Source organism: Mesoplodon bidens (genome assembly GCF_964165515.1).
Source record: "Mesoplodon bidens genome assembly, chromosome: 15".
NCBI classification, from domain to species: domain Eukaryota; kingdom Metazoa; phylum Chordata; class Mammalia; order Artiodactyla; family Ziphiidae; genus Mesoplodon; species Mesoplodon bidens.
In genome coordinates, this window is record NC_138171.1 from 33,077,814 (window position 1) to 33,102,630 (window position 24,817).

Below are 24,817 nucleotides of genomic sequence, written 5' to 3' on the forward strand. Positions count from 1 at the left end.
TTTGCTGGTGGCTATCCGGTGGTCCCAGCACGATTTGTTGAAAAGACTATTGTAATAGCAGCCTCCCCAGCCTGAACCTGAAGCATGATGGGCCCTTCTCTCCTCCCTCCCTGGTGCCGGCCCGTGCACGGTTAAGGCAGGGGTCGCTCGCCTCTCCTCTCCCTGCTTGGCCGCACCTAGCCCACCAGACTGGCCCGGTGCCTGCCGCCCTCCCACTGAAGCTCTGCTCTGGGACACCAGCTCCCAGGCCACCTCATGGGTCACGAACTGACCAGTGAAGCCAGGGACAGGCTGATCCCAGGGAGCCCCTGCCTCAGATGGTGATCCCAGTAATGCACGCATCAACTGCCTCCACGTGGCCACTGCAGTTACTGCCGCTTGCCGGCCTTGCTCCACCGCAAGCTGGAGGACTATGTTGCTGGCAGCCTGGTACTTCTTCAGACCTGGCTGCTTTCTGGTGTCGCACCTTTCTACTCAGGGTGCAATAGCAGCGAGGCAGGCGTGAGCTATAGCAGCCCTGCTCAGCCATTGGTTGGTGCCACAGCGGCCCCTCCCCCTCTTATATATAAAAGGAGCCCAAATTCAGACTGAGGTAAGATGGTTCTTTGAGAGGCTAGTCGGCCATCTTCTTGGTCTGCTAAGCTTCCTGATTAAAAGCATTATTCCTGCTCCAACAGCTCATCTCCTGATTTATTGGCCTGTCCTGTGGCAAACAGAACAAGTTTGGGCTCAGCAACACTACCTGTTCCCTACTGAATTGTTTTGGCATCTTTCTCAAAAACAAATTCATCATAAATATAAAGGTTTACTTCTGGACTCTCAATTCTGTTCCATTGATCTGTATGTCCAAATGCTAGTACCACACTGTTTTCATTACTGTAGCTTTACATTAAGTTTTGAAAGCAGGAAGTATGAGTCTTCCAACTTTTTCTTCCCCAAGGTTGTTTTAGCTATTCTGGATCCCTTGAATTTTCACATGAATTTTAGGATCAGCATGTCAACTTCTCTGAAGAATCCAGCTGGAGTTTTGATAGGTATTGTGTTGAATCTGTAGATCAATTTGGAGAGTTGCTGAGAAGTTACATCTGTTGTAGACCAGAAACCACACATTGTGATTTCTTGTTTTTTTTCTTAGAAAACATTTCTATTTACAGTAGAGTTAATATGTAAATAATGTACATATATAATATGACTTCTGGAGTGTTATTCAGTGTATATACTCCAACTTGCATGAAGAAATACCCTATATCTATTGATATTTTGTTGTAAAGTGGATGGTGAAGTTGGAGAGTGTATGGCTGTCAAATTGCAAATACTGTGTTGGTTAAATAAAAAACGCACCGTTAAAACAAGATTGCCCGTGACTGGGTTCTTTAAAGTAGGGAGACTGTCGGGTCCAGCAGCCCACACCTGACTCTCCCTCACCCATTTGGGGTCTGCACCTCTCAGTCTGGGACTGAGAGCCCGTGGCTTGAGCTTTAGAGGTTTTAGGAAAGTGAATGCAAAGAGAAAGAAGTCCATGAGAAGTGTCTGTAAGCAAATGGGGAAAACAGGAGTAAAAAATAACACACAAAAGGTTTAATTTGCTGCCATTTATATACTATATAAATTTTACATGCTGTATATTTACAGTGGGGCAAGTGCTTTTTTAATCTTTAAAAAAACAAAGATCAAACTTTAGACGTCTCTGAACAACACAAACTGTATAAACCATACAGATTATTCAGATACAAACTGTATTAAATACAGTTTTCCCCACTCCAACTCCTGATGCAGGACCAGTGAATTATAAGTGTATCACAGTTTGATAGCATATCCATATTAAAAATAAAATCACAGTATGATTTTTGTCTGTAACTAGAAACTTTAAGGGACCAAGCTGACAACTCAGACTCCAATATCATAGTCAAGACAAGAGACACTGTATAAAAAAGTGTTATGTAATAAAAACATACTGTAGGCCTTACAAATAATGTTCGGATTATACATTCATAATGTAAATACTCATCATAACTGGTAAATTGATTGGAATAGTTCCACAAAGTTCAAAAACAGAACTTGTCTATAAAATCTTCAAATCTTGAATACAACTAAAATATGAAGCAAATTAGTTTCTAGTATCAGACATTACAGAAAACAGACTGCTCTCAAAAGTCTAGTTGAGAGCTTGTGAATCTTTAAATAAGTTTTTAAATTAAATATACACGCTGTCAGTTTGTACTTTTAATAATTCCATGGTTTCCCGGTCGGTCTTGCACCGGATGTCTAACTTGGAGGAGCATTACATGGAATACGAGTGATCAACCTGAGTCTGTGATTAAGCAGCATTTGAGATGTTCTAGTCCAGGGCGTTATTTTCAATGTGATTTATATACACAGTATTTTACAATGGTCAGCAGTTGTAGAAAGTGTCCATCCATTTGGAATAAGGGTAATTAAGAAAAGGTAAAAACTAAAAAAAAAAGTCCTCCATGGTAAAATCTGTACAGTATTTACTAAAGAAGCACCACGCAGATTTGAACAGTTATTTTCTCTATATTTATAATTTAATCAGGATTTAATCTGGGTTGGGGATGGCTTCTGTTGAACACGTTGAACCTGAAAGACAAGAGGCAGCGGGCGTTAGTTGGTCCAGAGGCAGGAAGTGGGAGCCCAGAGCCCTGTGAGCCCCGGGCGGGGCTTCTCTTCTTCATTCATGCCCTCCCCTTAGCAGGCGCCCCCAGGTCTCTGCGGGGAGCCCGCCTGCTTCCCCGCGGGCGGTGAAGGAGCCGGCGGTGGCGCGGAGGCCCGTGGGGAGGGCGCCCTCTGCTGGGCGCGGTCCCGCCAGCCCGGCCGCCGTGGAGCCACCGCAACCCGGTGATTCCCTTGCTCTAGGTAGGAAGAGGCTAATTCCTTAATGCAGCTCCGGTCTTCCCATTTGAGGACACGCTGTAAAGCGTGTTAATCAACTGCAAGTTAATCTCCTGCAGACAGTTCTCTTAAACCCCCCTTGCCGACTACCAGAAGTTACACGTTTGGACGAAATTCCCTCCGGAGAGCGACCCCGCAGGTGCAGCACGCCCAGGACACCAACCCCACCTCCCGGGGCCACTGAGTACAAGGCCAGGAGGAAATGACACTCCAAGTTTTGATTTGCTGTAAAAAAGCACCCAAAACCCATTCCGATCAAACCAAGCCCGAGCCCTTTCAGTGTGCGGGGCGGGCGGCGGGCACGGGAAGGGCTCCCCTCTCTCGGCCCCTCAGGTGGGGCTGCGAGAGGACATGGCTTCTCCGTCTTTCAAATGTTTACCAAATGACTTGATTCTCAAGCTTCTGACCTGGCCTCACTTTCTTACGAGGGAGGGAGGGAGCAGAGCAACTCTCTGACTTAAGGGGCCCAAATCCCCCCCCAAGGACTGACTCCCCACCTGCTACCCCCGAAGCCGAGGCCCAAAGTTCCCTCCTCAGGGCCCCTCAGCGGCTCTACAAACAGGAAGAACATACAGAGAGGAAAAGAGCTTACCGTAACTAGTGAATTTTTTGTTTTGAGGCCACGTTTTCAATCACCTAGAAAGCAAAGGTTAGGAAACATTTTAATGATGGTTTTGCAAAAATTTTAGTGCCTATGCTCTGTGTGCGTTACGTGATTACACTCAAAAGCAGTCCTCAGTAGCTTAATGTCTGCTGCCTGAAATCAGTCCTACACAAGCTGTGCCTCCAAGTGTTTCACTGAAAACAAGAGTTGAGGTGATAATTGAGGGTCACGTCCCCTCGGCAACAGTCCACTCTGACCCCAGTAAACCCATCAGCATTTCAACATTAGGTGAGAACAGATCTTAGGCCAAAGAAATCAAGAGCTTGATGGCGCCAGAGGACAGGAGTCTGGAAGAGAGGTCAGTGGTCAAGGCACCAGGAAAGACACATGCAGGCCAAGAGGTCCGGCCTCCACCAGCCAACAGTGATGCTTGGCCTGGGCCCGAGCAGGTGGCCCTTCCCAGGAGGTCAGGACGGGATGGGCACCCAAGCCAGGAGCACACCAGTCATTGGGCGCCATCAGATCGAGGACAGGAAAGGGGCCACACCGCCCCCCCACCCCGCCTGCAGCCTCTGGAGACGCGCGTCTGGGCCACCACATGCCCACTACTGGGCTTTGCACACCACCTACTGTCCCCCGAGCCAGCTCTGCGGGTGCACTGGCGGCCTCCAGCTGTGGAGGTGGAGACCTGCAGCCGGAAGGGGAAGATTCTGGCAAAAACGTAGAATCCCTGCGGACCTCCGCAGAATGCACACAAACAGCCCGTCTCCACTTCACCCCAAGCACCAAGCAGACATCAGAAGGGACTCATCCCCACCAAGCGCCTTCCCCGAATCACTGTTCATGGGAAACCAATGCGGAAATGCAAATAATTCCCCTTAACACACACACAGAGCAAACCCACCAGTAGCTTCCCTTTCTTGCCGTCCCTACGACTCCTCACCCACTCCGCACGCCCCAGCATTCCCCCCGCCACTCAGGAACACCCCCCCTTCTGCCCTCGGCCCCTCCCAGACGCTAGTGCACTGTGCGGCCATCTGTCCCTCCTCCCCCATCATGGGACTGGGCCACTGGAAGGGACAGGGCTGCCCACGAACAAACGATACCTCACCCGGGTCCAGGATGCAGTCGAGAACCCTGTGGCCCCTGGGCATCTAGGACAGCGGGCAGGGTCGCGAGGGTGCGCCTCAGGGGTCCAGGGCGAGGCCAACAAACCTGTCCCCGTGGACGAGCAGACGGGCGGGCTGGGCTGGGTTCCTTGCGGCTCTACTGACACCTCAATTTCACACGATTTTCATGTGAAATGAAATATTCTTCTTTTAACTCTTCCAACCATTTAAAAACGTCAAATCCTTCCTTACCGTCAGGCCGCGCAAAGGCGGCGGCCAGTCCAGCCCTGTCCTAGGCCCCCGGCCCCCTCAAAAACGCTCAGCACTCCTTCCAGGGTCGAAGGTCATCGGAACAGATGAGGAAGCAAGGGGGGCTCTGCTTTCAGAACAATCAGAGTAGAAAAGGCTGGGAAGTTACAAGGGAAGGCAGAACTGTGCAAAGCAGACAAGAATCCCAGAGCCCAGAGGCCTGCAGTGACCCAGGGAACCCCGTCAGGAGCCTGAGCTTCACCAACCCAGGCCTGAAGCATGACGTCCAGCGAGCCAGTCACCAAACTGAGTTCTAGGTTCTACTCACAATGCCAAAGGCTTAAGGATTCTGGAGAGAAAAAATGTACCACAACATTTCTATCAAAAATGGCTTAAAAACAGAAGTTCTGGTCCACAATCAGACACTCAGAGCCATCAATTCCAGAGGTTCCCGGTTCCACATGACTCAGGTCTCCAGTAAGCGCTGCGGCAGCACAGTTAACCGTCGAGACCGGCCACAGCAGCCTCGGGCCAGCCGTCGGGCAGAGGGCACAGGGCGGGGAGCTCAGAGGGGACTTACACCTTCTACGCCCTTTGAGGCTCCTTCCCTGTGTTAACCACCCTTTCCAAAGAAAAGAGTTTCTATATTCGCAGTTCCAAGTATGTCCTCTTACCCTGGTCACACTCAGACAGATGACACTTGTCATCCCTGGTTTCCATCCAGAAATGTTTTGTTTTCTCACGGCAAGGTCCCACACCGTCCAGAGGCTGGCTGTCTGTGAGGGGGAAAGCGCTGACCGCTCTCTGGAAATGGTCCACAGTCTCACAGCTGGCAGCCTTGGGCAAGTGTGGCTCTGAATCTCTAACCAAGTCCTCTGATTTCCTTGAGTGCCTCTTCTTCTTCTTCTTTTTCTTCTTGTGTCTGTGGAGGTCACCATTAGAGTGCGCTACCGAAAGGTCTGAGTCCTGCTGATGCCTGCGGAAGAAAAAGCCAGAACTCAAACCACCGGAAAAGCAAACCACCCCAAAGAGAACTGGTCTTTGACTTTGATTTATACTCACTACTGTTGACACTCATTACGTGAACACAGGTAAACCCTTATATAATGAAAAATGCGTTGTCTTCACTGTAGTAATTTTTTAAGTCTGGGGTCATAAGTTCACCAATTTCAACCTTTCCCCACTGATGCCCTTCAGCTTTGTTTGGGAGGGGAGCTATGGCCAAAACACCAGAGGAAGGATTTCGTCAATTTTTCCTGAAACTAGCGGCTGAAGGAAAAAATATTTTTGCCAGGTGTCTCAGGCACATAGGAGGGAAGGAGGTTTGATTTCCTTTACCTTCAAGTAACCACTATTTACCTATGCCTTCTGGTAACCTTTTCCCAGGGTTTCAATTTTAAGAGACACCAATGTGTAGTACACAATGCGCAGTAACTGTGTTTGTGCTCATCCCTCTCATCGTGGAGAAGTCATTTTCAAGAAAACTACTGACCAATTTAGCTTTTTAAAAATACAAATGTCCCAATGAGATTTCAAACGGAGACAGAAAACTAGACAGAGGCAAATGCAACAAATGATGTGTCTCAGCCCTTTGGGTCACAGGCACATTCAACTGGATGGCGGCCTCCCATTTCCTGCCACGCGGCAGCAGTCTCTGAGGTTGAAGGAAATATCAGCAAATGTGAAAATATAACTACATCTGTGAATAAATATATTAACAATCACTGTGAAGTCAAAGAATCCCAAGTTTTATCTATCTACCAAACACTGCACACTTACTCCTAAAAGTTAAAAAGCACTAACTGAAAACGGCAACATCATCTTAAAAGATGGTTTTCGGGCATTTTAAAATACCATGAAGTAAGATTCAGCTTAACACAGAGCTAAGTTTTAGGAATCTAGAAAAACAGGGAAGTCCAAAACCCACAGAGATAAAAAGTACAAATCAGAGTCACATACACAGTACACAGCCCTTCACCTGTCACCAAGCACACACACCCTCACCTGGAATCCCGGTCTCGGTGTTTGCCTTTGGATTTCTTTTTCTTCTTTGATTTTTTGTGCCTCTTCACCTTAGGCTCCTCTAAAGGAGCCTTTTGTAAGCTTCTCCAGGCTTTCTTTTCTACATGGCTGTCATTATCCTCTGCACCACTGTACCTCCGTTTTCGTGACTTGACGTTTTTGTGTTCTTGAAACTGACCGGCAAGGTCGCAGCTTCTGGCTTCAGCCCCTAGTGCAGCCTTGTCGTGGGCGTACTTGTCAGCAGGGTGCGGAGGGGGCGCGTGGGCCAGGCCCGTCCGGGGGCTGCTGACGCGGTGCCGGTCCCTCTCTTTGGCCACCGGCTCGTAGCCCTTCCGGCCTCTGTAGTGGTCCTTGTGGGGCCGGCCACCGTAGGGCCCGGCTCGGTCGTACTCTCGCTCGGCATGGAAAGGCCTCCACTCCCACGGCTCGCGGGCCGGGTACAGGGCGTACCTGTTGTGGTGGTACCCGCACCGCCCCCAGCGCATCCCATCCGGGTAGTACTTCTCCCGGGTCCAGGCGTGCTCGGCCTCAGCGTGGTGGTAGCGGCCCCACTCCTGGTCGAGGGCCCCCATGCTCCGGGAGTGCAGGTGGCCAGACCTGGCCAGGGATCCGGGGCAGGGGGCATGCGGGGCCGCGGCACAGGGCTCGGGCTGGGGCCGCTCGGACCGGGACTGCTCCCACTCGTGATGGGGCCGCTTCCGGCGAGGCTTCTCCTCCGTCCTGCTCCTGCTGTCCTGCGCGTGCTCGCTGCTGGACGATCGGTCTCTTCGGCTGCGGTAATGTCCTCGGTCAACCTTTCTGAGGCTGCTGATTTTTTCCTGCACTGAACAAGCCTCCTGGACCTTCTGCCCGGCCTTACTGTCTTCACCTCTCTCACCGTTACTTTGCTCGGGGACCCCCTCTGGACGGTTTTCTGCAATCCAGCCTAATTGTGGAGAGGGCACCCCATCTGCGGACACCCCTGTGCTTTTAGGGGGACCCTCCACATCCGTGCCTCTGTCCCGACTGCTGTGACCCAAGGGCTCAGGCTCACAGTTGCCCTCGGTACGTGATAAGGGACTCGGGCTCAGCCTCCCCGCTGCTTCTGCTGCCGCCGGGTCTTGGGGACGCTCTGGTAATGCCCCTTTCACATCCTGGGACGGTTTGCTCTGATCGTTCCCAGGGTCACACGGTTTAGGAAGCTGATCATCCCCCAGGGTATCCTTGTTGGTGTTATAAAAGGTGTTCATGCTCGGCAAAGCCTCCTCGGGTTTTGCCAAAATGTTTTCAGAGACGACTTCTTGGGTAGGTTTGATGCTGGGGTCCGAGGGTAACAAAAGCTTCTTGAATTTGCTCGTGATCAGCTCCAGGTTCTCAAGGGAATCGGGAGCGCAGCTGCCAGCCTCCAGCTCAGCCTCGGGGTCCTGTGGAGGCCTCTCCTCTGTCCCAGTGGTACTGCGGCCCCACCGAAAGAAAGAAAGAAATCAGCCGTGTACTTGTTTGCTTTCTGCTTACAGGGACAAACACTTCAAATCGTTTGTTTACTAAATATTTTATGGCTTTACTACATCTGGTTTAAACCTAAAACTGGGCTTATCATTTTTGGAAACTTCAAATTTTCTCATTAAATAAAAATGTAAAAATTTGTATCAAGCCTACCCCATTTTTCAGCAATAATAATTCCGCAATTCTAGGCGCCTTCTGTTTTCAGATATACTTCTAATTCTTCTTAATAACTAAGTCCGGGCCATCAAAAAAGTCAAATAACGATGGGGCTCTTACTTTTCCTCTGGATCCCTTTTCTCTGAATTTTCCTGGAGGCTTGGAGCTGAAGCAGCTACCTCCAGACAGAGCCAAGAGCTCCCTGAATTACCAACAAATTGTGAGGAATCACTGAGGCATTAGAAACACTTTCTGTAGTAAAAGAACTCTGCCTTGCTTTTGATGGAGTCTCGAAGTTAATGAAAGCTGCCAGAAAGCAAGAAAAACCCTAAAGCGGGCTGGCTTTGCAGCGGGAAAATATCTGGGAGAGAGAAGACACGTGTGATCTACAGCGTGGCAGTGACGTGTTCAAGGCCACACGTGAGGTTAGGAAACGTGCGTAGCTGGGCACTGACTGCTTATACAATCACCTGTCGTAATTCTCACGCACGTTACATTTGAAGACCAACTAAGCCGGACAAGGATAGAGAAAGGAGGACAGCCATCCTGCCAGGGACTGAGTGTTCAAGTGCCCCCTTTTTTCTAAGTGAGCATTCCTAACAGTGGTTCTTGGTGAGGGCATGCCCCCCACAGGGCCCTTCTGAAACGTGGGGTGCATTTTTGGGTTAGTCCCATGATGGGGGAGCCTCAGAAGCACCAGTGGGCAGGGGCGAGGCAGGCGGTCCTACAGAACAGCCCATGTCCCAACGTTCATGTGGGTGAAAACCCCGGCTCTATTACTGGCCGTTTGACAGACACCACTAAGGTGTTGATCTCAGGTTGGTCGGAGCTTGGCCATAAGTCATCTACCAGGAGGATGTCACGGCGCTGACATGAGTGATGTGACCTGTGCGTGGCGCCGAGCTGCTGGCCCACCCCGTGTCCTGCGGTGGCACCGTCTCCCGGGCTGTTCACATGGCGACACGCCACTGCCTTCTGACCCTTCCTTCTACTCCCATTACATGACGCTGAGGTCAACGCACTGACTTTTTTTTTTTTTTAAGTGTGGAGACAGACTATCTTAACTAGGAATTTAATTTCAGAATTCTAAAGGGAGCAAAACAAAGTCTTCGCTACTGGACAGTCGAGAAGCCCTGCGCCACCCCTTCACACCTCCTCAGGTGCCTGTCACGTGGGGGGCTGAGTGGGACGGTGCCGGCCCAGCCGGGGGCTGAGGAGGAGCCCCAGAGAGGAGGGGTCCCAGAGAGGAGGGGCGCTGCAGGAGGGGGGGCGTCAGCTGGACTAACAGACCCTGTACGTGTTTACTTTCTTAAAAGGAACATGAACGAGTTCGACAGATCGTTATTCAAATCATTCCAGGGTCCAAAAGGTTCACCCTGAGACTTCCATGAGCAGCCGTACCCACAGGCCCTGCTGTGACTCCCCAGCCCACGTCCCACGGCCTTGGGACGGTATCTTACCTCATCTCATCTGTGGAGCCTTTCCCTTTGCGGCCGAGTTTGAAGGTGTCTAAGATTTTGTCTTCTGGGAGAGGTGGCAAAGGAGCAGGCATCAACTACCAAAAAAAAAACAGAGAGATTTCAGCTCCGGGGGCCACCTGAAACCCAGCCACGTGACCCTCCGGACACGAGGGTGGAAGCAAAGGCCGCCCCAGCCCCGCCTGAGGCACGCTCACCTTCCCAGGGAGACCGTTTGCCTTAGAAAAGGGGTTTTCTGAGAGTAGACCAGGCTGGACTTGGCAGGGGGCAGCACCCGAGGGCAGGCCGTTTTCTTTCGGGTCGCCGTCCGTACTGTTAGCACTGTTTAGAGCCACAGGGTCTCGGAGCTCGTGCGGAGAGGCCCCGACATCTTCGGCAACTGGAGCAGGGGCGCGTGCGCTCTCAGCGGGGCCAAGACCATTCTCCTTGCCGAGGCCCTTCGCCTCCTCGTCGGACTCTTCGGACGACTCGGCGCCGTAGGGGACCAGCACGCCGGAGCTAAGCCTGGACCTGCTGTTCATCACAGGCTGAGGGCCGGACGCCCTCAGGGTGATCTTCTTTGTTATCTTACCCGACGCGGGCATGATGGGGGCACTCGAGGTAGACTGTGCTGAAGTGGTGATGGTAGACGAGGGGGCAGGCTTGTTAGGGCTCTCCAGGGAATTGCTGTGACGAGCAGGCTGAGACTGAACTTGGCGCACAGGTAACTTGTGAATATTGATGGTGATTTTCTCTTTCTTGCGATGTTCTGGAATAAATGAGGGCCTGTTAACCGACCAGTTCTGAACTGGCGTTAGAACTGTTGAGGCGTTAACAGGGCCAGTCCTACCGACACTGGAATTCCCGTTAGGACTTGACATGGAGCTGCTCGGCGTTTCCTTCAAGGGTCCCGTCCCGTTTAGATGAGGTGGGTTCTGGAAACAAGCAGACCACAGCCAGGTGAGAGCTCCAGAAACAGTCACAGACTCAGAAACCTGAGGCCATAGGCCTCTCCCATTTTGGTTATCTTTTTCTTTTGTGAATAACAAGTTTCACGTACCTAGAAAGCCCTCCCCCTCTCCTGTGGGCCTGCCCACCACAGACCTTTCACAGGGCACAGTTTTCTGAGAATGAATTTCTGGTGAACAGGGACCACTCTTTTTGTCAGAGAACAATACCCAGACCAAATTCTTCCTGCTCCAATTTGACAGAAAGAAGCGGGTCCCTTTGGGCATAGAGTCACACAGGTTCTCCTTGGATGGTTTCCTGGGAGCCCACCGCAGTCCGGGCAGAAGGGAGTGCCAGCCACAGGGAACTCCCATGGGCCAAGGGAGTGAGGGAGACACGCACGTGGACAGACACACTAAGCCATCCCTGCCCCCATCATCTCCGACTCCTACTCGAGCAGTTATTTTGCTCCAGATCCCAACTTTTGCTGCTATAACCCAGAAGTTGCAAACTGGTAGTCATGGGTGAATTCTGACTCACAGATAAATTGTTTGGTCTTCAAAATGTTTTCTTAAATATCTGAATTAGGTGCTATCTTAACACTGGAAGGCTTCATAGTTAAAAAAAACAGGGGCTTCCCTGGTGGCGCAGTGGTTGGGAGTCCGCCTGCCGATGCAGGGGACACGGGTTCGTGCCCCTGTCCCGGAGGATCCCACATACCGCGGAGCGGCTGGGCCCGCGAGCCATGGCCGCGGAGCCTGTGTGTCCGGAGCCTGTGCTCCGCGACGGGGGAGGCCGCAGCAGTGAGAGGCCCGCGTACAGCAAAAAAAAAAAAAAAAAAAAAAAAAAAACAAAAACAAAAACAAAAAAACCTCTTGAAAAAGCAACAGCAGTGGCCCCTCCACACAGGGCATGTGCTCTCCAGTTGGCTGTGTCCTGAGGTCTCACTCAGGCAGAGCCCAGTGCAGGACCTGCTGCCTGTCCAGCTCCCTAAGGCACTGAATCTGTGACTCCCTATCAAACTGAAGGCTGTTATGACACTATGGCACAGGTGAAAGGATTATTCCAAGGTGTATACAGGCTATTCCAACAAGTCCAACATGTCCACAATCTCAACACCTACGTCAAGCAAAAGCCAGGCCTCCACTGAGGACTCGGAGCTTCACACGAACCAGGCATACCTTCCATTCCCCTTGAGAAGCCATGAGGGAGCGTGATCAGACCTGGCCAGACGGCAGAGAGAAAATGCCACACTCCTGAAAGGGCTAAATGGATACGACTAAAGTGTTCTTTTTGTAAAAGCGTCACTTTCCTGGAGGCCAGCATTAATCAAGAATCCCCAAATATTTAATCCATTAAGTGAATGGAAGTCCAAGGTGGGAGCTAAAATCTCTAGCATTTAAATAGACTTACACCAGACTTTCTTCTTGATCATTATGTTCATACTCAGAGATTTTCTGTATATTTGAAATATAATAAACAGCTTGAATAAACTTTTTGGACAAGAAATTCAGTTGTAGATGAGGTCATGACAACTACTGCAATGTTGACTAGAGGGCTGGAAAGATGAACATCAGGATGACATTCTACCCGTGGAACATTACCTTCACCAGGTGAGAAGGAAGCTGTGGTCCGATAAACCCGGATGCTGCCTGTGTGTTGCTGACAACCCGCTGGCTGATCACCGGTTGGGGAGAGGACTGGCCAGGGCTATGGGCGGAATGAGTAAGTTCACCTCCATTTTTCACATCGTGGGACCTGGGGACAGAGAGTGACAGTGCTCAAGGTGATATGGGACATCTCCCCAGAAGAGATTCATGTACACCCCACCCTCAGGTAACAGGTGACACAATGCGCAGAGCTACACGCAGGGTCCCCATCAAGTCCAGGCCAACGCCGGGTGCTCAGATCGGGAGATGATAACAGGGTCACTGGGCAAACGGTATTTTGAACTGTGTATTCTGAGGATGCCACTATCTGAAAGCTACTGTTCTTTACTTTTTAATTTTTTGAAAGCTATTTTTCTTTTCTTTTTTATTTCTATTTTTCTAATTATAAATACATACCATTGTAGAAAAATCTGTAATATCCTGAAAAGTTAGAAACAAACAAAAACACTGTGCTTCCCCTCACTGCTTCGAGGCGTCTACTATTCAGATTTAGTGGATTTTCCTCCAGGCTTTAGCCTATACTGATTTCTTCAGTATCAGTGTGTAAAATTTCAAACTGTTTTTCCTCCATATATGGAGCACTCTCTCATATCATTTTAAAAAGCTTTATAAAAATCACTTTTAACAGCTGCATTGTATTTCATCATATGGATATGCTACAATTTACATGATCTTCTGTCATTGATGGAAATTTCATGATGTTCTTAATTTCCAGCTACTACAAATGAATACACTGGAGCACACATCAGATTGCTCCAAGGCCCTACATTTCCAGAAATGGAATTAGCGAGTCAGAATATGCAGCAGCAGCAGGGGTGCTGGTGCTGGCCCAGGCAGGTGGCTGGCTGCCTGTGCTCAGTGGTTGAGAGGTGACCACACCCAGGTACTCAAAGAGTCCCCTTCTCCAGGCCTCCGCTCACTGCCTCCCAGGCCCCCTGGCCCACCCGGTTTGCCACCAGCAGCAGCAGCCCACCCTCTGAGACTACGGCCTTCCCCTTCTTCTGCACGTTTCTTTATTAACCTGCCGAAGAGCTGGGAGCTAAAGTAAACTCATGATCCGCACTGAACACCACCACCGAGATGCTGCTTAAACAGACAATACTCAATTTAAATATGTTGATGAGAGGAAGAGAGATGACATAACAGAAAAGATGAAAATTTGCTTTCCTGACAATACCTGATATAAAAGAGAACATAAGCTTGTTGACTGAGTACCGATCTAATATCACTGATAGATACGATGGAGTCATTCATTTGGTACCAGAAGCCATTGCTAGCCTGCAAAACAGCCAATAGAAGAGATATTAGATACAATTAGGTAAATAGGGAACACCAATCCAGAGACGTAAGAAAAATGGGCTTTCATATTTTAACCGTAAAAGCCCCACCTTTCCTCCCAAAAATGCCAGGGCTATCTTACAGTGTATTGTAAAAATAGCTATTAGCAAAATCCACAGAGCTTACTTTTATGTAGCAGAAGTAATGTCCAGCATGGCAATTAAAACCAGTGTGTACCAGTACTGCATACAAATCATAAATGATCGGTTCTCCGTTTGGCTGAGACATATATGGTCGAATGTCAAGATATTCAGGATATTTCACATCCTACAAAGGAATGGAAAGAGGAAAAAGGAACGTCATTTCTGAAGGTGCAGGTCATCCCATGTGCACGGGCACAGGAGACCCCAGAGCACTGCACCCTATGTTCTGGCAGAAAACCAGCACACTGAACCTCGTTTCAAAAGACAGAATCAACCTGGAGCACACCTGAACCTAAGTGTGTTTAATGCAATCCCACTGTATTCTTTATTTCCTTTAAACAAATAAGGATCCACAGTAAGTGAATTCTCCAAATCCATCAAAGGAGACAGTAACAATCACAACTCTGGATTTGAGAGTCCAGACAGTCTTTTTTTTTTTTTTTTTGCGGTACATGGGCCTCTCACTGTTGTGGCCTCTCCCGTTGCGGAGCACAGGCTCCGGTCACGCAGGCTCAGCGGCCATGGCTCACGGGCCCAGCCGCTCCGTGGCATGTGGCATCTTCCCGGACCGGGGCATGAACCCCTGTCCCCTGCATCGGCAGGTGGACTCTCAACCACTGCACCACCAGGGAAGCCCCCAGACAGTCTTATTTTTATTTTTAACAATTCAGGAACAGATTTCTTTTGCATGTTACTGGATTTCTGACCACTTTCAATCTCCAGAAAGTGGGAAGAAAATGGGAAAATTCAGTACACTACCAGTCAGAAAACAAATGAATAAACAAAATAAGCTCTGATGAAAGAATGGCAAGATCTGACTGGGAACCCTCTTTGGATTCAAATGACACAAGCTCACTCCCTGTAGCTACTCGTCACCTGCACTGACTATGAAGCCCAAATGAAGATAATTTATCTTCAGAAAGTCTAGCCAGATAAAGGATATAGAAAAAAACACATACACTCATAAACACACATACCAAACTACTAGCTCAATTCTTTGACATTTTCTTCTACTACCAAGTGCTGGAAGAACTTAGAAAATCAGATAATAAAACTGTTCAATTTAGTTGCTGACACTTAAGCCTTGAAAGGCTCAGCATAAACGGTTATTAATAATATTATCTACATACCTTAGCAATTTTTCCACCAGTAAAATTTGCAAAACGTTTCAGAGAAAGTGTAAGAACGTTAGAAGATCTGTGTATAGTGAACCTCTTCGAAGCTGGAACCATCTTTTTACACCTTGGAAAAAAACAGAAACAGATGTTTAAGAAGATTAACATGGGTTTTTCTTCATCTTTCCCTTGTTATTCCTCTGAAACATTCTAAATTAAGTTTCCAAAAGAAGGCTATGAGATGAGAAATACCACCCTTTTCAACCAACAGTGAAAATATTAAAATTTAAAGTACGGGGGAAACTGCTTAATTAGCATGAAAGAAAAAGGACAGTTCTGAAATGTCAGGTATGACAGGTCACTGATATTTTCAAAATTAGATTAATATAAGTTTCTCTCAATGGAAAACAAACTGAAAAACTCGCTGGTATAATACTGTGAAAACTAAGCCCAGATACAAAAGGAAGAAAGTAAAGACTAGAAATGTCCATGAAGTTTAAAACAAAGGAGAAATCCCTATGGTCTTGGGAGGAAAGGGAGCCTTCTCCCCCCCGACAAAATGAACCCAGGCACACCTCATGTTATTACCCTTTGCAGATATTCCATTTTTCACAAATTGAAGGTCAGTGGCAACCCTGCATGGAGCAAGTCTACTGGCACCGTTTTTCCAAAAGCATTTGCTTCCTTCGTGTCCCTGTGTCACATTTCGGTAATTCTCGAAATATTTCAAGCTTTTTCATTATTATTATATTTGTTATGGTGACCTGTGATCAGTGATTTTTTTTTTTTTTTTTTTTTTTTTTGCGGTACACGGGCCTCTCACTGTTGTGGCCTCTCCCGTTGCGGAGCACAGGCTCCGGACACGCAGGCTCAGCAGCCATGGCTCACGGGCCCAGCTGCTCCGCAGCATGTGGGATCTTCCCGGACCGGGGCACGAACCCGTGTCCCCTGCATCGGCAGATGGACTCTCAACCACTGCGCCACCAGGGAAGCCTGATCAGTGATCTTTGATGTTCCTATTCTAGTTATTTTGGCATATTTTAACAGTATTTTTAAGTGAAGGTCTGTATATTGTTTTTTAGACATAATGTTATTGCACACTTAGACTACAGTATAGCATAGACATCACTTTTCTATGCACTGGGAAACGAAAAAATTCATGTGATTCACTTTATTGTAAGATTTGCTTTATTGTGGTGGTCTGGAACCAAACCCGCGATATCCCTGAAGTCTGCCTATATTCAATAACAACGCTTAGCTGTATTACCTGACTTAAAATGAAAATCTACTTAAAACATATGAAACAGGGCTTTCTTAAAATAGGCTCTCTTGGGACTTCCCTGGTGGTCCAGTGGTAAAGAATCCACCTTACAATGCAGGGGACGCGGGTTCGATCCCTGGCCAGGGAACTAAGATCCCACATGCCGCAGGGCAACTAAGCCCGTGCGCCACAACTACTGAGCTCGCACGTCTCAACTAGAAAGCCCACGTGCCACAAACTACAGAGTCCATACACTCTGGAACCTGCACGCCACAACTACAGAGCCCACGTGCCCTGGAGCCTGTGTGCCACAGCTAGAGAAAACCCACACGCCACAACTAGAGAGAAGCCTGTGAGCCGCAATGAAAGATCCTGCATGCCACAACTAAGACCCAACACAGCCAAAAATAAATTAAATAAATAAATAATGAATAAATCTTGAAAGAAAGAAAGAAGGAAAACAAGGGAGGAAGGGAGGAAAGAAAGAAGGAAAGAAAGAAGGGAGGAAGGAAGGGAGGGAGGGAGGAAGGGAGGAAGGGAGGAAGGGAGGAAGGGAGGAAGGGAGGAAGGAAGAAAAACACTGCCCCCCTTTAAAAAAAAATAGGCTCTCTTGACTCGATGGGGAAACATTAAAGAATAACTTAAATTCGAGGTTTCTAGCAGATACTGCCCCTAATCCTGGGAGACAGCCAGCAGTTAAGAGAGACCCTGAACTGCTCTGGGAGAAAGTCACTCCCCACCCACCCCAACCCTTTCACACAGGGGAGTCCATGTAAGTGCTGCTCGACACACACGCCGCCACAGCCAAGCTTCACACGCAGCAGCGCTAGCCTGTGGTGAGTGGATGACCTTACCTCTCCATTCCCACCCACCTCCCCAGGAGCGAGGCCCCATCTCCCATTCTTCAGTGCACTTCTCTGAAGAGTGTAAACACGGAGACACAGCGTGCCCTGGCCCTTGGGGAAGAGAGACCCAGAGTCTTCCCTGACGGTAACGGGAATCTAGCCCTGGGTTACGCAGACACACCGAACCCTTTCAAACCAAGCCTCCCCGCCCCCCATGCGGCCTCCAGCATCACCCATCATACTTGCTGCACTTGTATGAGTTTTCTCCATCGAGCTGTTCCGGCTTCACAAACTGCTCCAATGCCTTGTTAACGCTCTGAGCAGCCTGGGAACAGAGCAGCACCAACACCACATTACCACTCATTGCCGCTTGTTAGGAAAAAGAAAAAAGACGACTCGAAAGTATAAAAGCAAATGTGAATTTTTATGTAAAAAGAAAATCTTCTTTCATTATGATGTTCAGTTTTATATTAATACATGTACACACCAAGCTATTTCCCCTCCCATTAAAAAAAAGAGCAGATTAAAGTCAGCAAAAATATGTGAAGAGGTTGCTTGCTGCAGCATTATTTAAAATAGTATAAAACTGGAAACAAATGAAGTATCTACCAGCAAGGAATCAGGCATGTAAATTGGCTGAAGCACAACACACAGAAGGCCCAAGCAAAATGCAATGAAGATAGGAAGTGGCCAAACAGACTGAAGGTATAAACTCATTTTTATAAACAGTAAACGAATACTCTGGAAGCAGTTTATATCAAACTGTTAACAAGAGTACATCCTGAGGGACAGGATCCCACGCGTCTCTGCAATGTTTTTTTTTTTTTTTTTTTTTTTTTGCGGTACGCAGGCCTCTCACCGTTGTGGCCTCTCCCATTGCGGAGCACAGGCTCCGGACGCGCAGGCTCAGCGGCCATGGCTCACAGGCCCAGCCGCTCCGCGGCATGTGGGATCCTCCCGGACCGGGGCACGAACCCGCGTCCCCTGCATCGGCAGGCGGACTCTCAACCACTGCGCCACCAGGGAAGCCCAATGTTTCTCATTTTTATCATTAGTATGTATTACACTTGTAATCAGAAAAACAAAAGCTTAAGACAACAAAAAAATAGGAGTTTAGAAAATGCAAGAAGCAAAACAGTATCTAAAGAATAACAACCACCTAAATTTGGCTAATATAGGCATCAGAATCTGGTTTTATTAAGATTAAGTCAAAGGGTAATAAAATTATTAAACGTTTTAAGTTTTTTATGATGCCTAATACAAAGCTTAAATAATCTCCTCTAAATAAAGTCCTAGCATATTAAATTTTTCAATTTATATTCTCTAACAAGTGTAGTCTAAATTATAAGTGAACTATAAATACATAAAGTATGACTGACTTTTTTTAACTTCACCACCACAACAACTATCAAACTTACCTTTATCTCCAATGTTATATCGAGATATGGATCAAAAGTATCTGACACACCTTTGCAATTTAAACATTTGACTGAAATAAAAAGAAAATGCAAAGGATAATCAGTATAATCAGTATAGTATAAGTATAGTAAAGTATAATCAGTATGGCAATACCAACTACTGAAATGACAGAACATATAAATACGATCACAAAATAAAAAACACAAGGTACTTTTTTCTTCTATCACATTGGGCAAACAATTTTACTACTACACAGTGAGAGGCACGAATGTGATGCATGTTCACCACTGGCTGGAGTGTAAACTGGCATCAGCTCTTGGAAGAGTGACATGGCAGAGTCAAAGTTTAAAATAAACACACCCTTTGATAAGGAGATTCTAACAAATTATCCTGTGTATGTACACTTTTACATGGAAGTAAAGGCATGTGTATACAAGGATGTTCAATGAAGCACTGATGGTAACAACAACAAAAATTAGAAACAATCTAAAAATTCCCTGATAGGGAACTAAAATAAATGGAATACTGCTGCGACTGTGAAAGACTCTGTTAGACCTATATGTGCTGAAATGTAAAAAGGTTTCCAATGTGAAAAGAAGCCAGTCTGCTCATGCACAGGAAACTATTGGAAGGATAACCACAAACTGGACAGGGGCTGCCTTTGAGGATGGGGGATGGGAGTCTGGGCTGGAAGGGAGATACACTTGCCATTATTAACCCTTACCTATCCTTTGCATTTTTTAAACCACATACTGTATCACACTTATCAAACTTTAAACAGAGTTTACCTCTAGATCTTAGGTATCCTCCAAATATCTGACAAACCAGTGTGGTAGCCTGGGTGTGTCTGTCTAATCTGAAAAAGTCAAACAGTAAAATGAGAGAAGAGTTCTACAAAAATGACAGAGGCTATAACCAGATTTTAAAAGCATGTACATCTATAAAAGAATGAGAATTCAAACAGCAGAGCTGCACAGTATGTGTGACAGCCAGAGAATAGCCTTGCCTCATCAGAACACAGTGAGGGTTTGGGGTGAAGCAGGAAAAGAGGTAGCATGGTATTAAGAAGGGACTTCAAAATTAAGTCAGGAATCTGGCCCTGAAGCAAGTAGTAAGAGGAAGTCACCCTAAAGCAGGACTGTGACACCGAGTGTGAGGACTTGCCAGTGAAGGCAGGGAACACAGAGCATTTCCCCCTGTTCTGCAGCCTACTGTCATCCAGACAAGGAAAGCCTGGCCAAGGCAGTGCTGGTGGCAGTGGGAAGGGAATGGGAGACTTGCTGGGTGTGTTGAGGCAATAGCAAGTGGGTTAGGACTTGTTATCTAATTGTTTCTCCAATCTTCCTCTTGAGCCCACATTTAGATTTTAAATAAGAAACTGCAGAAACTGGTAACTGACCAGAGTGAGAAAGACACAGGGAACAAATACAGATTTCAAAGCCTAGACATCAACTCAGAAAACGTTGGCACACAAGAAAGGAGAAGTGGTTAGTTTTGACCTGCAGAGGGATGATGATACTCAGAAATTAAATAATGTCAAGACCAATATTCATGTCCTGGCATCTGTAATTAAATCCAAATTATTATAGTAAGCACACCTTTTAAAATTTCAACCATTTGAAAATAATGCCAATCACCTGAGGAAGAGGCAGCGCAAAGTCAAAAGTTGAGGCCAAAAGAGAGCTCTGCACACCCATCGTAAAAGGCTAGACTGAGTTCTGGTGAGCCAGCGAGGTGGGCAGGGGGTGGGAATGGGGGTTTACCGATGCTGTGTTGTACTCACTTGTTGCTGCCATTCAAGCATGCTTTTTGCATAGCATCAACAGTGTGCTGAAGGAATTCATGGGCATCTTCTTGGCTTCCAAAGCGGAAGTGCCTAGCTATGCCTATAAAGTTCGAGTAAAGACAAAGCTTTATCATCACGTGACAGGCCAGGCTGTACTCCCCCCAAAGTTACATCTTATGTCAATACGTTGGTTAGAAAATACCCGATAATTATTTTATGAGGAAACAGCATTAATAAGCTCCCCTGAGAACAGCTAGGACAGGCCCTTTAGACCATTAAAAGTCCACATGGGCTAGAGTTTCTGAGAGCCCAGAGACTCTATGTCTTCAGCAATAAAATGATACCTGAGTAAATTCAACCTTGGCTTCACTGTTTCAAAATTTTGTCCCAAATGTTATGTCAGTGCACACATCTTAAATCTGGCCCTAGATCTCCCTGAGAGAATCCATGTAAAACATAAACGTGTGAACCTACCTAAATTCTATCCCAATAACCTAGAGAACATACTATATTCTCCACTGAGTATCATCTTGGTCCTATTTCTAATTGACTAAACAGCCACAAGACAAAATTACGTAATAATGAAAAACAACATGAAAGTATAAACAATATACATAGAATTTTAATGTGTATGAATATATATAAATATATATTAACTTGAATCATATGAAATTGCCAATATTCTACCAGTTCTGACCTACAAAAATGACAATTTCATTATTCAACCATATATGTTTGGAGTTAGCAGGCGGTGTATGTTCATGGATGTATGTATATACACACAGTGACATTCTCTTAAAGACTAAGTTTAAAAATATTAGACATGCCTGCCATATGTGTGTGTGTGTGTGTGTGTGTAATATATACACGTAATTAAACAAACAAAATCACCCCTGGCTAAAATTGTGCCAGGATCCTACAATGTTTAAAAAATTTTTGCATTGTCTAATCTGGCCTGTTAATAGTACCAAGGGCCAATATAATACCTCTTTATCTTCAGCAGCTTTTTAGGCAAAAAGATTATAAATTGTCAGTGTGTAATTATCCACCCCTATAATTACCCAGCTAGATACCAGATTAAGAGTTAGGTTTTTGTTTTATTTGCAAGCATTTTTTATTCCAGCTCAGCTAATTAAGATGATGTAAAAGCTTATTGCAAAAAACATACAGAAAGTACATACATAAAAATATTTCATGCGACCTATCAGGATCATTACAATTCAAGAGGAAATTTTAAAGTCATTTAAAAATTGTATAGAAAAACTGAAATCTATCCACAAATTTGCTAAGTTATGAGTATAAAATTTTCTTTAAAAGTATAATTAACTTTATTTTGATAATTCCCATCAGCTATGTATAGTGTAATACTCATTCACTGAATTAAAACTAATTGAAAACTAAAGAAACCTGTGGGACAATATTAGAGTTAGTATTAGCATAGAAATCCAAATATCTGAGAAAAACACTGTAAAACTTATCAATGATTTTATTAATAAATAGAATTTTTTTAAATTTTTAATGTGTTTATATATTAAACTGAATACCACCTTCTTTACTATATTGTCATCTTTTACTTTAGGTTTCAAAATGTGTTTATATAGCAAATAGTTTACTAAAAACTTGTTATTCATTAAGTACATATACATATACAATAAACTGTTGTAAAACACAAGGAGCTCATCATTTACCAGTTAGACCATTAAGACCAATTAGCTAACAAATACTAATATAAACTACTATAGAGGATACTTACGCCGCATCTCATTAATGACAAACATCGGTTTAATAACATCCCCAGGATTACTGAGCGCCTGGGTAATATGAGCTTGCATTGTACACATCATACAAAATCCTTCGGCATGACCTGAAAGATAACAGATGATAATCCTCCAAATTAGCAAAATATGACTCTATATATACATCAAGGGGTATTATAAATAACGGGCACACTCCTGAAATAAGAATAACAGTTACAGGACTTCCCTGGTGGTGCAGTGGTTAAGACTCCACACTCCCAATACAGGGGGCCTGGGTTTGATCCCTGGTCAGGGAACTAGATCCCACCTGCATGCCGCAACTAAGAGTTTGCATGCCACAACTAAGAGTTCGCATGCCACAACTAAGGAGCCTGCTGGCCGCAACTAAGGAGCCCTCGATCCTCAACTAAAGAGGCTTCAAGCTGCAACTAAGGAGCTGGCAAGCTGCAACTAAGACCCAGCGCAACCAAATAAATAAATATTAAAAAAAAAAGAATAACAGTTACTATGTGTCATGTATTGAGCTATATACTTTTATTCATTTTCATTTAATTCTCCAACAAACTTAAGTGATAAGTATATACTGGCTCTACTTTACAAGAAAGGAAAATAAGGCTCAGAGAGTTAAAAATTTGCCCAAAGTCAAATAGTTATTAAGGGGCAGACACATAATTGGACTCAAATCATACCCTTCTAATTTCAAAGCCGGTGCTCTTAACTATTGTCTATACTGAAAAAATAAGAATTTTTTTTCTTATACTACCATTTGTCTCAAACAGTAAAGGAATGTCTCCTGTACAAGGGGTTCAAAATCTCTGTAAGTATTCTGACTTTCTTGGCCACATACAGTGGTCTCTGTTGCATTTTTTTTAACAACTTTTAAAAAAAATGAAAACCACTCTTAGCTCATGACTAAATGGTGCTCCTGCCATCTTGTGGGTAGAGCCCACAAATGCTGCTCAACATCCTACAATAAACACAGGACAGCCCCTACAATAAAGAATTACCTGGTCCTAAATGTCAATTACACCGAAGTCAAGAAACTGCCTAAAACTAAAGGCTGCTCAGACCTGCCTAACAAAGCTTTAAAAGCCTCAAAAGGTCCAGACTATTTCCTTTTTTAAATTTTTATTTATTTATTTTATTTTTACTTAGTTTTGGCTATGTCGGGTGTTTGTTGTTGCACACGGGCTTTCACTAGTTGTGGCGAACAGGGGCTACTCTTCATTGCAGTGTACAGGCTTCTCATTGCGGTGGCTTCTCTTGTTGCAGAGCATGGGCTCCAGATGTGTGGGTTTCAGTAGCTGTGGCTCACAGGCTCTAGAGCGCAGGCTCAGTAGCTGTGGCTCATGGGCTTAGTTGCTCCGCAGCATGTGGGATCTTCCCAGACCAGGGCTTGAACCCGTGTCCCCTGCATTGGCAGGCAGATTCTTAACCTCTGCGCCACCAGGGAAGCCCTCATTTAAAAAAAAAAAAAAAAAGTATTTATTTATTAGGCTGAGTTGAGTCTTCGTTACTGCGCGTGGGCTTTCTCTAGTTGTGGCGAGTGGGGACTGCTCTTTTTTGCAGTGCACGGGCTTCTCATTGCGGTGGCTTCTCTTGTTGCGGAGCACAAGCTCTAGGAACGCAGGCTTCAGTAGTTGCAACATGTGGGCTCAGTAGTTGTGGCTCGCAGGCTCTAGAGCGCAGGCCCAGTAGTTGTGGCGCACAGGCTTAGTTGTTCTGTGGCATGTGGGATCTTCCTGGACCAGGGTTCAAACCCATGTCCCCTGCATTGGCAGGTGGATTCTTAACCACTGCACCACCGGGAAAGTTCTAGACTATTTCCCATTAACATAACTGTGCCCCAGAATAAAGCTCAAAAATATTTATAGGAGTAAAAAGAAAATCCAGTACGCAACAACATAAAATTCTAATTGAAGAGTACAACTGAGTTATATACTCAAAGATGAGGCACGGAAAGATCAGAAATGACCAATAACAAGGAGCAAATAAACAGAAACAGACATGAAAATAACACAGATATAAGACTCAAAAATAAGGACATTAAAAAAGACATTTTTTAAATATATATATAATTTCTATGCTCGAGGCAGAAAAAAGAGCATGTTAAGGAGAGATATGGAAATAGAGCCAAATCTACTTTACAGAGGAAAAGTAGAATCTCTGAGATGAAAAACACACCAGGTGAAATTAATAACAGATTAGAAACAAAAGAAAAGATTAGTGAACTTGAAGACTTAGCAACAGAAGTTATCTGTAATGAAACACACACACACAAACCTAAAAAAAAAAAAAAACCTCTCAAAATAACAACAAAAATTAAGCATATCAGTGACCTGTGGGACTACGTCCAGTTGTCCCTAATGTACATGTAATTGGAGTCTGAAGGTGAAGAGACAGAACAAATATTTTAAGAAATAATGATTGGGCTTCCCTGGTGGCGCAGTGGTTGGGAGTCCGCCTGCCGATGCAGGGGACGCGGGTTCGTGCCCCGGTCCGGGAAGATCCCACATGCCGCAGAGCGGCTGGGCCCGTGAGCC

The 24,817-nt window shown here is 45.9% G+C and overlaps 1 protein-coding gene across 3 annotated transcripts in view; it reads right to left on the bottom strand.

Moving 5' to 3' along the window:
* Window positions 1-1,592: 1,592 nt before the first annotated feature.
* The window catches only part of LOC308628561 (ubiquitin carboxyl-terminal hydrolase 42-like), a 43,532-nt gene continuing 20,307 nt past the window's right edge, over window positions 1,593-24,817 (bottom strand). Inside the window, exons 4-19 of one of the 3 annotated variants that reach the window (XR_014017547.1) lie at window positions 22,271-22,381; window positions 20,515-20,617; window positions 19,520-19,587; window positions 18,731-18,801; window positions 17,555-17,637; window positions 15,222-15,333; window positions 14,075-14,215; window positions 13,788-13,888; window positions 12,545-12,698; window positions 10,843-10,927; window positions 10,211-10,761; window positions 9,996-10,090; window positions 6,877-8,328; window positions 4,626-5,848; window positions 3,503-3,546; window positions 1,593-2,598 (exon numbers count right to left, since the gene is read on the bottom strand). Coding sequence is in view for 1 of the 3 variants with exons in the window: in XM_081255618.1 (XP_081111744.1) it covers window positions 3,539-3,546; window positions 5,547-5,848; window positions 6,877-8,328; window positions 9,996-10,090; window positions 10,211-10,927; window positions 12,545-12,698; window positions 13,788-13,888; window positions 14,075-14,215; window positions 15,222-15,333; window positions 17,555-17,637; window positions 18,731-18,801; window positions 19,520-19,587; window positions 20,515-20,617; window positions 22,271-22,381 (3,518 nt within the window). In the remaining 2 variants the exon portion in view is untranslated. Of the gene's footprint in view, window positions 2,599-3,502; window positions 3,547-4,625; window positions 5,849-6,876; window positions 8,329-9,995; window positions 10,091-10,210; window positions 10,928-12,544; window positions 12,699-13,787; window positions 13,889-14,074; window positions 14,216-15,221; window positions 15,334-17,554; window positions 17,638-18,730; window positions 18,802-19,519; window positions 19,588-20,514; window positions 20,618-22,270; window positions 22,382-24,817 lie in introns of all 3 variants that reach the window. The other 2 variants (XR_014017548.1, XM_081255618.1) reach the window with 2 other exon arrangements.